Raw genomic sequence first — 14,773 nt, forward strand, 5'->3', positions numbered from 1 at the left:
ATGTCAGACCCACTCGACATCCATTTCTTTCGGTCTCCCCTGGGGGGGGGGGGCTTGTGCAGCCCTTTGAGACACTTGTGATTTAGGGCTATATAAATAAACATTGATTGTATGATTGATGTTTTATATTCTAGTTTCTTCAAAATAGCCACCCTTTGTTCTGATTACTTTTTCTTCTTGACATTCTCTCGATGAGCTTCAAGGAGGTATTCACCAGAAAGGGTTTTCACTTCACAGATGTCATAGTTTTGATGCCTTCAGTGACAATCTACAATGTAAATAGTCATGGAAATAAAGAAAACGCATTGAATGAGGAGAAAGTGTGTTCAAACTTTTGGCCTGTACTGTATATTTCAACAATGTAACACTGTTAAACTTCTAAATATGTTTTTCGACATTATGCGAGCCCTTTAGACATGAAACAACATACTTCAGTTGCTTTTGCACTCTCTTAAATCAATCAATCAATGTTTATCTATATAGCCCTAAATCACAAGTGTCTCAAAGGGCTGCACAAGCCACAACGACATCCTCGGTACAAAGCCCACAAAAGGGCAAGGAAAAACTCACCCCAGTGGGACGTCGATGTGAATGACTATGAGAAACCTTGGAGAGGACCGCATATGTGGGTAACCCCCCCCCCTCTAGGGGAGACCGAATGCAATGGATGTCGAGTGGGTCTGACATAATATTGTGAAAGGCCTACTGAAACCCACTACTACCGACCACGCAGTCTGATAGTTTATATATCAATGATGAAATCTTAACATTGCAACACATGCCAATACGGCCGGGTTTGCTTACTAAAGTGCAATTTTAAATTTTGCGCGAAACATCCTGCTGAAAACGTCTCGGTATGATGACGTCAGTGCGTGACGTCACGGATTGTGGAGGACATTTTGGGACAGCATGGTGGCCAGCTATTAAGTCGTCTGTTTTCATCGCAAAATTCCACAGTATTCTGGACATCTGTGTTCGTGAATCTTTGACAATTTGTTCAATGAACAATGGAGACAGCAAAGAAGAAAGCTGTAGGTGGGAAGCGGTGTATTGCGGGCGGCTGCAGCAACACAAACACAGCCGGTGTTTCATTGTTTACATTCCCGGAAGATGACAGTCAAGCTTTACCATTGGCCTGTGGAGAACTGGGACAACAGAGACTCTTACCAGGAGGACTTTGAGTTGGATACGCAGACACGGTACCGTGAGTACGCATGCAGCTGCGGCTTCCAAACATTTGATCGCTTGCCCGTACGTGCGTGCCGCTATGTGCATGTCACGTACGTAACTTTGGGGACTTTGGGGAAATATATGTGCTGTATGAACTTTGGGGAGGTGAACGGTACTTTGGGCTGTGGGATTGAGTGTGTTGTGCAGGTGTTTGAGTTGTATTGGCGGGTTATATGGACGGGAGGGGCGAGGTGTTTGTTATGCGGGATTAATTTGTGGCATATTAAATATAAGCCTGGTTGTGTTGTGGCTAATAGAGTATATATATGTCTTGTGTTTATTTACTGTTTTAGTCATTCCCAGCTGAATATCAGGTCCCACCCGCCCCTTACAGCATCTTCCCTATCTGAATCGCTACCACTGCCCTCTAGTCCTTCACTCTCACTTTCCTCATCCACGAATCTTTCAGCCTCGCTCAAATTAATGGGGAAATCGTCGCTTTATCGGTCCAAATCGCTCTCGCTGCTGGTGGCCATGATTGTAAACAATGTGCAGATGTGAGGAGCTCCACAACCTGTGACGTCACGCTACTCGTCTGCTACTTCCGGTACAGGCAAGGCTCTTTTATCAGCGACCAAAAGTTGCGAACTTTATCGTCGATGTTCTCTACTAAATCCTTTCAGCAAAAATATGGCAATATCGCGAAATGATCAAGTATGACACATAGAATGGACCTGCTATACCCGTTTAAATAAGAAAATCGCATTTCAGTAGGCCTTTAATCCAACATAGTAATGCTGCTGAGCCTGAGCCAACCAGTGGCCACAATACTGAACAGTGCACTCTTCTTAGTTTGGTCTCCTCTGGTGGCCAATACTACTGTAGTATTTATATTTGTAGTTTATTTAGCCATTTTCTTGCATGAAGGTACTTACTTTTGGACCCAAAAAATTGTACAATATGCATTAAGAAAATACCTACTGTGGTGAAGTGTGAAATGGCGAGGAACTACTGTAAATTTTCAAAAGATACATTATGATACTTTTGGGGATAGTGGGGTGTGGTTTCATTTTAATTTACTTCCAATTGAACATGTTGCAGCCAGACTCAAAAAACATGTTAAAAAGGTGACTGTGGAGCAAAATTTACACCAAAGCATATCCAATACCTATTATCTGGTTCACAACGAAGTGTTTAAAATTGATATTAAACAATCATAGGTCCCTTTTAACCATATACAGGAGATAAGCAATGTTACCTGAGGTTGACCTGGCCCTGGTCCCTGATTGGATGCTTGCTGATTAGCAGAGTGATTAGCAGAAGACGCAGCCTGCTGTTGGAACAGATTGGCTGGGTACACACCCCAAGGAACGCCGTAGTATTGTGGTGGAACCACTGTCGGCCCTGTAGTAAAAATAAAATAGTAGGTTGAGGTTGGTGGTAGCGGTTTGAAAAATGCACAGTATACATCGGCGCAACAAAGAGGTGCTCTCACCTGCAAGTGTGGCTGCTGCTGCTAAGCCTGCTGCAGTGTAGGGATCAGTTCCAGGGGGCGCAGCATTAATGATATAAGGGTTTGGCACAAATGCAGGTGCAAGGCCAGCTAAGCAAAGGAAAGAAAAAAAAAAAAAAAAGCAAGGTTAATTTAATTATGAAGTACCATTATACAGAAAGAAATCTTCCTTAAAAGACTAAATGTACACCAAGGAACTAATTGACTAAAAGTTTGTGTGTACCGTATTTTCCGCACTATAAGGCCCACCTAAAAACCTCCAATTTTGTCAAAAGCTGACAGTGCGCCTTATAATCCGGTGCGCCTTATACATGGACCAATATTGAGCCACAACAAACCTAAACTTCATTTTCATAAAGTTTAGGTCTCGCAACTACGGTAAGCAGCCGCCAACTTATTTTTCCCCCGTAGAAGAAGAAGAAGCGCTTCTTCTTCTATGGCAGGGGTGTCAAACTCAAATACAGAGTGGGCCAACATTTAAAAATGAACAAAGCTGCGGGCCAAGGTTGAACAAATTAACCTTTTAATAGGGACCCAAACAAGTTTTGCATTGAATATTGAACAAGCAAGGCTTATATAACTTTATAGTGATATGCAAAATCGAGTTTCAAATAATAATAATAATTCAAAAATATCAATGGCATCCATCCATCCATCCATTTTCTACCGCTTATTCCCTTCGGCATATCAAATCAAATTTAAATAAAAATTGTATGCCTCTTTTCTATTTGCAGCCTTCTGAGGTAAATATCAAAATAAACTTTTTCCACAGGCTAATAAATTTGAAAATAAAAGAACAATGAATAATTCAACCATTCAGGTCTTTTTACTGCTCAGTTTGCGACACACTGATCTAATCTGATGTGCCCAAGCCAGATACCTGCCATCTTTTCTGGGATGCTAGTTCATTAATGTCTGGGCTCAGGTGGGCGGGGTTTGGTGGTAGCGGGGGTGTATATTGTAGCGTCCCGGAAGAGTTAGTGCTGCAAGGGGTTCTGGGTATTTGTTCTGTTGTGTTTATGTTGTGTTACGGTGCGGATGTTCTCCGGAAATGTGTTTGTCATTCTTGTTTGGTGTGGTTTCACAGTGTGGCGCGTATTTGTAACATGTTAAAGTTGTTTATGCCGCCACCCTCAGTGTGACCTGTATGGCTCTTGATCAAGCATGCCTTGCATTCACTTATGTGTGTGTAGAAGCCGCATATATCATGTGACAGGGGCCGGCACGCTGTTTGTATGGAGGAAAAGCAGACGTGACGACAGGTTGTAGAGGACGCTAAAGGCAGTGCCTTTAAGGCACGCCTCCAATATTGTTGTCCGGGTGGAAATCGGGAGAAATTCGGGAGAATGGTTGCCCCGGGAGACTTTCGAGAGTGGCACTGAAAATCGGGAGGGTTGGCAAGTATGAGTATTAGCGGTGAATGCGGTACCAGCGGGCCAGCTCTGATGTCAATTTGATATTGCCTCAAGGGCCAAAGGAAATTACACGGCGGGCCAAATTTGGCCCGCGGGCCAGAGTTTGACATGTTCTATGGTAAGTAGCCGCCAACTTCATTTTCCCTCGTAGAAGAAGAACTTCTTCTTCTACGGGGGTAAGCAGATGCTCCCGTAGAAGAAGAAGAAGCACGCGGTGCATGCTGGGATATATGACAGCGCGAGGCGTGCCGATTTGATTTCCATTTGTTTGTTTATGTAAAGACCCCAAAACGGCTCCTATTAAGAGACACGCTTACGACGCAGAGTTTAAACTTAAGACGATCAGTCACGCAGTACAACACGGGAATAGAGCAGCAGCGACACTGACTCCATTAATGACGACTTCGACGAGACTGAGCCGGGCATGTTGGATGCCGTATTCGCCCGACTGTTTAATTCGGACACTGAAGAAGAAGAATTTGAGGGATTCGTGGATGAGGAATAACTTCATAAAGTGAGCTTTACATGTTTATTTTGTGTGTTGTGTTGTGTGACATTAACGTTTGAGCAACGTTGAGTTATTGATATATTGTTATTGCTCTGCACTATTTGGAGTAGGGATGTCCCGATCCAGGTTTTTGCATTTCCGATCCGATACCGATACTGGCCTATCCGAGCATGTATTAAAGTTTAAAGTTATTTAGCCTACTTAGTTGTCAGAATCATGTTGAAAAGGGTTTTAGTACTCTTGATAACAACTAGCCAGCTGAATTAGGGGAGTTTGAATAATACACAATGGTTGGTAACAAGATACTGACCTGTTTATTCAAGGATAGACAAAAAATAGACAAAATTATACATGACAAACAGAAATGGCATCATTGAACTAGGGCTGGGCGATATGGCCTTTTTTTAATATTGCGATATTTTAAGGCCATATTGCGATACACGATATATATCTCGATATTTTGCCTTAGCCTTGAATGAACACTTGATGCATATAATCACAGCAGTATGATGATTCTATGTGTTTTGATTGATTGATTGAGACTTTTATTAGTAGGTTGCACAGTGAAGTACATATTCCGTACAATTGACCACTAAATGGTAACACCCCAATAAGTTTTTCAACTTGTTTAAGTCGGGGTCCACTTAAATTGATTCATGATACAGATATATACTATCAGATATATACTATCATCATAATACAGTCATCACACAAGATAATCACATTGAATTATTTACATTATTTATAATCCAGGGTGTGGAGGGGGGCGCCGGATGTAAGTGTCAAAAAGACAGCCAAAAGAGTTTGATATGAGAATAAATCTAAAGTTAAAATATAGGGTAGAAATGCACCCATTTGCAGGAAATGTAATCTTGATTTTCAAAATTTTCTTTCAAGGCTTCCATGTCTACATTAAAACATTCTTCTTCATACTGCATTATTATATGCTACTTTTAAACTTTCATGCAGAGAAGGAAATCACAACTAAAAAAATCACTAATTTTTTCATACGGTGCTGATGTGGAAATTTTTGCCTCGGCATTTTGATGGTGTGGACGTGTGGCACCGAATGGAGATAAGCGTCTCGAAAGACGTTATAATATTTGAACAATGATGACGGAAACTGTTTTCTCTGTCGTGTCCGTGTGTCGAAAATTGTTATGCGCTTATATTTTTATGTGATTTTGTGCATGGCATATAATTGCTATGTGCAGAGGACGCTTGAGCAGTTTGCAATCGCACAAGCGCGCACCTTAGAGGGAGCGTTGGTCACACGGCTGCGCTAGCATCACAGCTAACGTTAGCCATGCTGCTACCTCCCTGCTCGGGGAGGACGTATACGTATGTGACGTATGACGTGACAGTATGTGACGTGTGTAAGAAGGTGCGCTCGCTGTCTGTGAGAGGGAGACACAGAAAAGAGTGAGAAGAGCCTGTCTTGTAATGCCAGCAGCTAAAAGCAACGGCGTGAGAATTCACAGACCTGTGGATGTGTTGAAGGTGTGCTGGAAAATACGGAACGGAAATCAGGGAGCAGCAGAAAAGTGGAATGTATTATTCAAATCGGTGCTTTGGAAAACACGGACCGGAGTTTTTTTTTTTAAACTGGATCTGGATCGGCATTTTATAATGCCTTGCCGATACGCAATTTTTGGCAAATATCGGCAGCCGATCCGATCCAAACATCGGATCGGGATATCCCTAATTTGGAGTGTTACTATATTGTGATTGCACTAACGTTTGATTTACCGTAACAGTATCAGACTGTTTTGTACGCGTTTATTGAATCAGGGAAAAGTTCCCCTCCACTATGTGATATAAATGTTGCACTACATGTTATACCTTGCTGTTAAAAGATAAACAAAACACCACGTCACTGACTTTACCTCGGGGAAAATAATAAAACAGCTGTTTATTCATTTTGGGAGTGAACAGAGTTGTCAGAACGCTGGTTTGTAATCTATTAATAAAGTTTGACTGACCTATCTGACTGTTTTGTTGACATTCCCTTTAGCGCAGCTCCATCTAATGGATGCATAGGTGCGCCTTATAATCCGGTGCGCCTTATATATGAACAAAGTTTTGAAATATGCCATTCATTGAAGGTGAGCCTTATAATCCGGTGCACTTTATAGTGCGGAAAATACGGTACTAAAACAAATGCAAACTTGATACATGCAAAGCTGAGCTACTAAATGTGTGCAAAGTGGATTGTGTCTGTTAAGTGAGCAGAATAATGCGTACAATCCATTTTGAGTTTCTGTCTTTCTTTCTTTAGTTGATTTGGAACATGAACACACTTACAGCATAATACATCACACAATTTCATATCATTCACTTTACATCATGTCCGAAAAGGAGTAGGAAGAAGCAAAGCTTTTTTAATCCTACCCCTTTCCCACTTCAGAGCGTTTACAAATATATACATCATTTACTGACCTTTTTATAATAGAATGACATCTGTGAATTAGTATATACACAACAGTTTTGTAATATGTAATTAATTAATTTAGTCATTATTAAAGGGGAACATTATCACCAGACCTATGTAAGCATCAATATATACCTTGATGTTGCAGAAAAAAGACCATATATTCTTTTAACCGATTTCCAAACTCTAAATGGGTGAATTTTGGCGAATTAAACGCCTTTCTAATATTCGCTCTCGGAGCGATGACGTCACAACGTGACGTCGCATCGGGAAGCAATCCGCCATTTTCTCAAACACCGAGTCAAATCAGCTCTGTTATTTTCCGTTTTTTCGACTGTTTTCCGTACCTTGGAGACATCATGCCTCGTCGGTGTGTTGTCGGAGGGTGTAACAACACGAACAGGGACGGATTCAAGTTGCACCAGTGGCCCAAAGATGCGAAAGTGGCAAGAAATTGGACGTTTGTTCCGCACACTTTACTGACGAAAGCTATGCTACGACAGAGATGGCAAGAATGTGTGGATATCCTGCGACACTCAAAGCAGATGCATTTCCAACGATAAAGTCAAAGAAATCTGCCGCCAGACCCCCATTGAATCTGCCGGAGTGTGTGAGCAATTCAGGGACAAAGGACCTCGGTAGCACGGCAAGCAATGGCGGCAGTTTGTTCCCGCAGACGAGCGAGCTAAACCCCCCTGGATGTCTTGGCTCACACCGTCCCGAAGATGATCAAGAGAAGAATATCGACCCTAGCTTCCCTGGCCTGCTGACATGAGGGTATGTCTACAGAATATATTAATTGATGAAAATTGGGCTGTCTGCACTCTCAAAGTGCATGTTGTTGCCAAATGTATTTCATATGCTGTAAACCTAGTTCATAGTTGTTAGTTTCCTTTAATGCCAAACAAACACATACCAATCGTTGGTTAGAAGGCGATTGCCGAATTCGTCCTCGCTTTCTCCCGTGTCGCTGGCTGTCGTGTTGTTTTCGTCTGTTTCGCTTGCATACGGTTCAAACCGATATGGCTCAATAGCTTCAGTTTCTTCTTCAATTTCGTTTTCGCTACCTGCCTCCACACTACAACCATCAGTTTTAATACATTCGTAATCTGTTGAATCGCTTAAGCCGCTGAAATCCGAGTCTGAATCCGAGCTAATGTCGCTATAGCTTGCTGTTCTGTCCGCCATGTTTGTTTGTGTTGGCTTTACTATGTGACGTCACAGGAAAATGGACGGGTGGTTAAAATCAGGCACTTTGAAGCTTTTTTTTTTAGGGATATTGCGTGATAGGTAACATTTTGAAAAAAACTTCGAAAAATATAATAAGCCACTGGGAACTGATTTTTAATGGTTTTAACAATTCTGAAATTGTGATAATGTTCCCCTTTAACATACTGAGATGAAAAATATCTTATTTTCAATAAGGTTGAAAGTAATTCTCATAATTCTTCTTTGTACTTTGTAAGCACTATTCATTTGAGCAACCTCTTAAACTGGATCATATCAGAACAATGTTTAACTTCATTACTTAATCCATTCCATCATTTAATTCCACATACTGATATGCTAAAGGTTCTAAGTGTTGTACGTGCATACTAATGTTTTAAATTAGATTTTCCTCTAAGGTTATATTTCTCCTCTTTAGTTGAGAAGAATTGTTGTACATTCTTTGGTAGCAGGTTATAGTTTGCTTTGTACATCATTTTAGCTGTTTGCAATTTTACCAAATCATCAAACTTTAATATTTTTGACTCAATAAATAAAGGGTTTGTATGTTCTCTATATCCAACATTATGTATCAGTCTAATAGATCTTTTTTGTAACACGGTTAACGTGCGTAGCGCACATTTGTAGTCATTTCCCCATATTTCTACACAATAACTAAGATATGGTAACACTAGCGAGCAGTAGAGAATATGAAGTGATTTTTGGCCCAGGATGTATTTTGCTTTATTCATTATTGAAATGTTTTTTGCCACCTTATGTTGTATGTTTTGGATATGAGATTTCATTAACATGCAAAATATATGCCGATCATCAAAACGCCCATAATACTGGGAGTAGAAAATGCAAATATATTATACTGCATGTGCAGTGTTAATCAACACTTACCACCGATTTGCAAGCACTATTTCGCATTTCATTTAGCACGTTTGAAAAGGACGCGCAAACTGACAAAGTTCCTCACACGGCTGTAAGAGAGGCGTACTCGCGCTGCAAAGACAAGATGACGGACAGAAGCGTCCGTCCTATGTGTACATTTTAACATATTTGGAGTGTCAGAAATAAAAAAATATTAGACGTCTATTCAGCCACATCCTTTTATGAATTCATAGCTGCTGGATGACTCAAGGGGCTGATTAAAAACAAATTCAGTTGATGCATTTTGGTTAAGAATGACGATATCGGCCGATAAATGCTTTAAAATGTAATATCGGAAATTATCGGTATCGGTTTCAAAAAGTAAAATGTATGACTTTTTAAAACGCCGCTGTGTACACGGACGTAGGGAGAAGTACAGAGCGCCAATAAACCTTAAAAGGCACCTCCTTTGCGTGCCGGCCCAGTCACATAATATCTACGGCTTTTCACACACACAAGTGAATGCCAAGCATACTTGGTCAACAGCCACAAAGATCACACTGAGGGTGGCCGTTTAAACAACTTTAACACTGTTACAAATATGCGCCACACTGTGAACCCACACCAAACAAGAATGACAAACACATTTCGGGAGAACATCCGCACCATAACACAACAAACACAACAGAACAAATACCCAGAACCCCTTGCAGCACTAACTCTTCCGGGACGCTACAATATACACCCTCCGCTACACCCTACCCCACCCCCGCCCACCTCAATCTTTTCATGCTCTCTCAGGGAGAGCATGTCCCAAATTCCAAGCTGCTGTTTTGAGGCATTTATGAAACATTTTGCAGGCATCAAATTCCAAATGAGCTAATATTTGCAAAAAATACAGTTTTCCAGTTCGAACGTTAAAGTATCTTGTCTTTGCAGTCTATTCAATTGAATATAGATTGAAAATGATTTGCAAATCATTGTATTCTGTTTTTATTTACCATTTACACAACGTGCCAACTTCACTGGTTTTGAGGTTTGTAGATTATGGCGGTCTGCACCACATTTTAATTGCACATGCTGTCTTAATAAATCACATGCAACACACCTACTAATAGTACACACTTTGTCATAGATTGCACACACTGTTTTGCACAAGGTATTTGGATCTTAGTAAATCAGGACCGAAGTGGTACAGCAACCATTATGACAGGAATCTCAAAGGGGGGCGGCGTGGCGAAGTTGGTAGAGTGGCCGTGCCAGCAATCAGAGGGTTGCTGGTTACTGGGGTTCAATCCCCACCTTCTACCATCCTAGTCACGTCCGTTGTGTCCTTGGGCAAGACACTTCACCCCTTGCTCCTGATGTCTGCTGGTTAGCGCCTTGCATGGCAGCTCCCGCCATCAGTGTGTGAATGTGTGTGTGAATGGGTGAATGTGGTAATACTGTTAAAGCGCTTTGAGTAGCTTGAAGGTAGAAAAGCGCTATATAAGTATAACCCATTTATCATTATTTATTTAACTGAAAAGTGGAATAGTTAGGCAGATACAGTATTGGGGACCATTTTACAATTGAAACAGAACATGTTGAAGTGTGGTTATATCCGAAAGCGCAATAATGGCAAAGTGATTAGGTCACATGTAACGGTTGTGAAACATGGCGTTCTAAAAAAGGCGCTATCTGTCAAGCTAACTTACCAAGATGCTGCTGCTGAGCCGCTGCAAGAGCATACTGTTGCTGCTGGGCTGCTGTAAGCTGCTGAACAGTCAGGGGGTTGGACCTCTGGAATAACTGGAAACAAAGCAAAGCGTTTCAAAACCTGCTGCACACTTAAAGGCCTACTGAAACCCACTACTACCGACCACACAGTCTGATAGTTTATATATCAATGATGAAATCTTAATGCCAATACGGCCGGGTTAACTTATAAAGTGCAATTTTAAATTTCCTGCGAAACTTCCGGTTGAAAACGTCTAGGTATGATGACGTATGCGCGTGACGTCGATGGTTGAAACGGAAGTATTGGGACGCCATTGTATCCAATACAAAAAGCTCAGTTTTCATGGGAAAATTCCACAGTATTCTGGACATCTGTGTTGGTGAATCTTTTGCAATTTGTTTAATGAACAATGGAGACTGCAAAGAAGAAAGCTGTAGATGCGATCGGTGTATTAGCGTCTGGCTACAGCAACACAACCAGGAGGACTTTGACTTGGATAGCAGACGCGCTATCCAACGCTAGCCGCCGACCGCATCGATGATCGGGTGAAGTCCTTCGTCGCTCCGTCAATCGCTGGAAAGCAGGTGAGCTTCGGTGTTGATGAGCAGATGAGGGTTGTCGTAGGTGGAGAGCTAATGTTTTTATCAAAGCTCTGTAGAGGTCCGTAGCTAAGTGAGATTCAATGGCGTCGTCAGCAACAGCATTGTTAAGCTTTGCCAGGCTGGAAAGCATTAACCGTGTAGTTACAGGTCCATGGTTTAATAGTATTGTTGATTTTCTGTCTATCCTTCCAGTCAGGGGTTTATTTATTTTGTTTCTATCTGCAGTTAAGCCCGATGCTATCACGTTAGCTCCGTAGCTAAAGTGCTTCACCGATGTATTGTCGTGGTCACTGTGAATGTCCATTTCGCGTTCTCGACTCTCATTTTCAAGAGGATATAGTATCCGAGGTGGTTTGAAATACAAATCCGTGATCCACAATAGAAAAAGGAGAGAGTGTGGAATCCAATGAGCCCTTGTACCTAAGTTACGGTCAGAGCGAAAAAAGATGCGTCCTGCACTGCACTCTAATACTTCACTCTCACGTTCCTCATCCACGAATCTTTCATCCTGGCTCAAATTAATGGGGTAATCGTCGCTTTCTCGGTCCCATTCGCTCTCGCTGCTGGTGTAAACAATGGGGAAATGTGAGGAGACTTTCAACTTGTGACGTCACACTACTTCCGGTACAGGCAAGGCTTTTTTTTATCAGCGACCAAAAGTTGCGAACTTTATCGTCGTCGTTCTATACTAAATCCTTTCAGCAAAAATATGGCAATATCGCGAAATGATCAAGTATGACACATAGAATGGATCTGCTATCCCAGTTTAAATTAAAAAAATTCATTTCAGTAGGCCTTTAAGAGTAGATTGAGAGACAGTCGTGGAACACACCTGCTGCTGAGAGTTGTAGTCGAACAATCCCATTGGGGTTCCGGAGGAGTCCACCTGAATCTGGTTCCCTGCGTAGTCAAACTGAAGGGACTCCACGCCGGCTTGTTGCTCCATACCACCCATGTTCTGGGCCTCCTGGTTCTGGAAGTCCTCCACCGGGCCCTTGTTGTGGATGTGGTTGTGCTGTTGGAGGGCATGGTGGACATGATGATGGTGCTGGCTCATCATCTCAAGTCCGGTCTGGTTGGGGCCCATTCTCTCTACCGCTTCAGTGGGAGAAGCTTGGCGGCTTCCTGGAGTTGGGCTGATGTGGAGACACGCATGTTACATTTAGACATGAAGCATCCTTGATTTATCATTAAAATATAAATAATTCAAGTCATTTGAAAACGTTGAAGATACAGACTTGAAGTCTTTGTCCATGCCGTTGAGTAAACTTCTTCCATTGGCTTTTGCGGGGTCATTCTCGTCTCCCACCTTCATCTCTGGGCTCTTGTCCTCCTCAAAGGGAGACACCTTCTCTTGGCCATCAATCTTCTCCCTCCCGTCCTGGTCGGCATCTCCCCCGCCCTGTTTCCACAATAGGGCAAGCTAACACTATGCGGAGGACAATTAACTCACATTTAAAGGGGAACATTATCACCACACCTATGTAAGCGTCAATATATACCTTGATGCTGCAGGAAAATAGACCATATATTTTTTTAACCGATTTCCGAACTCTAAATGGGTGAATTTTGGCGAATTAAACGCCTTTCCATTATTCGCTCTCGGAGCGATGACGTCACAACGTGACGTCACATCGGGAAGCAATCCGCCATTTTCTCACTTTCGTCAGTGTGTTGTCGGAGGGTGTAACAACACAAACAGGGACGGATTCAAGTTGCACCAGTGGCCCAAAGATGCGAAAGTGGCAAGAAATTGGACGAAATTTGTTCAAAATACGAGGGTGTGGGGAAAGCCGACGAAATGGTCAGTCGTTTGTTCCGCACACTTTACCGACGAAAGCTATGCTACGACAGAGATGGCAACCGTCCCTTATGCCACCGAAGATGATCAAGAGAAGAATATCGACCCTAGCTTCCCTGGCCTGCTGACATCAACTCCAAAACTGGACAGATCAGCTTTCAGGAAAAGAGAGCGGATGAGGGTATGTCTACAGAATATATTAATTGATGAAAACTTTATTCATTACTCGCGGTTTTACGTAAATTATTATACATAAACTGTGTTTACCAATAATTTAGCTTAAAAACATTTATTTTTTTCAATCATTCGAGTACATTCGGGTAGTCTTGTGTAATGCATTATTTTGTGTCTATTTAGGTATGGTTAACCTGAGTGCTAAAATCGTGGAAAAATATATGTTCTTAGCGCGCTTGAAATGGGCTGTCTGCACTCTCAAAGTGCATGTTGTTGCCAAATGTATTTCATATGCTGTAAACCTAGTTCATAGTTAGTTTCCTTTAATGCCAAACAAACACATACCAATCGTTGGTTAGAAGGCGATCGCCGAATTCGTCCTCGCTTTCTCCCGTGTCGCTGGCTGTCGTGTCGTTTTTGTCGGTTTCGCTTGCATACGGTTCAAACCGATATGGCTCAATAGCTTCAGTTTCTTCTTCAATTTCGTTTTCGCTACCTGCCTCCACACTACAACCATCCGTTTCAATACATGCGTAATCCGTTGAATCGCTTAAGCCGCTGAAATCCGAGTCTGAATCCGAGCTAATGTCGCTATACCTTGCTGTTCTACCCGCCATGTTTGTTTGTATTGGCATCACTGTGTGACGTCACAGGAAAATGGACGGGTGTATACAGGTAAAAGCCAGTAAATTAGAATATTTTGAAAAACTTGATTTATTTCAGTAATTGCATTCAAAAGGTGTAACTTGTACATTATATTTATTCATTGCACACAGACTGATGCATTCAAATGTTTATTTCATTTAATTTTGATGATTTGAAGTGGCAACAAATGAAAATCCAAAATTCCGTGTGTCACAAAATTAGAATATTACTTAAGGCTAATACAAAAAAGGGATTTTTAGAAATGTTGGCCAACTGAAAAGTATGAAAATGAAAAATATGAGCATGTACAATACTCAATACTTGGTTGGAGCTCCTTTTGCCTCAATTACTGCGTTAATGCGGCGTGGCATGGAGTCGATGAGTTTCTGGCACTGCTCAGGTGTTATGAGAGCCCAGGTTGCTCTGATAGTGGCCTTCAACTCTTCTGCGTTTTTGGGTCTGGCATTCTGCATCTTCCTTTTCACAATACCCCACAGATTTTCTATGGGGCTAAGGTCAGGGGAGTTGGCGGGCCAATTTAGAACAGAAATACCATGGTCCGTAAACCAGGCACGGGTAGATTTTGCGCTGTGTGCAGGCGCCAAGTCCTGTTGGAACTTGAAATCTCCATCTCCATAGAGCAGGTCAGCAGCAGGAAGCATGAAGTGCTCTAAAACTTGCTGGTAGACGGCTGCGTTGACCCTGGATCTCA

The 14,773-nt window shown here is 42.0% G+C and overlaps 1 protein-coding gene across 1 annotated transcript in view; it reads right to left on the minus strand.

Annotated features, from left to right (window-relative positions):
• LOC133623895 (apolipoprotein B-100-like) overlaps positions 1–14,773 on the minus strand; it is a 174,227-nt gene that overhangs the window by 61,105 nt on the left and 98,349 nt on the right. Inside the window, exons 34-38 of the mRNA XM_072916126.1 lie at positions 12,680–12,843; positions 12,274–12,577; positions 10,817–10,910; positions 2,666–2,773; positions 2,429–2,574 (exon numbers count right to left, since the gene is read on the minus strand). Coding sequence (XP_072772227.1) covers positions 2,429–2,574; positions 2,666–2,773; positions 10,817–10,910; positions 12,274–12,577; positions 12,680–12,843 — 816 coding nt within the window. The remainder of the gene's footprint in view (positions 1–2,428; positions 2,575–2,665; positions 2,774–10,816; positions 10,911–12,273; positions 12,578–12,679; positions 12,844–14,773) is intronic.

Source organism: Nerophis lumbriciformis, linkage group LG26 (genome assembly GCF_033978685.3).
Source record: "Nerophis lumbriciformis linkage group LG26, RoL_Nlum_v2.1, whole genome shotgun sequence".
In the NCBI taxonomy this organism is placed as follows: Eukaryota; Metazoa; Chordata; class Actinopteri; order Syngnathiformes; family Syngnathidae; genus Nerophis; species Nerophis lumbriciformis.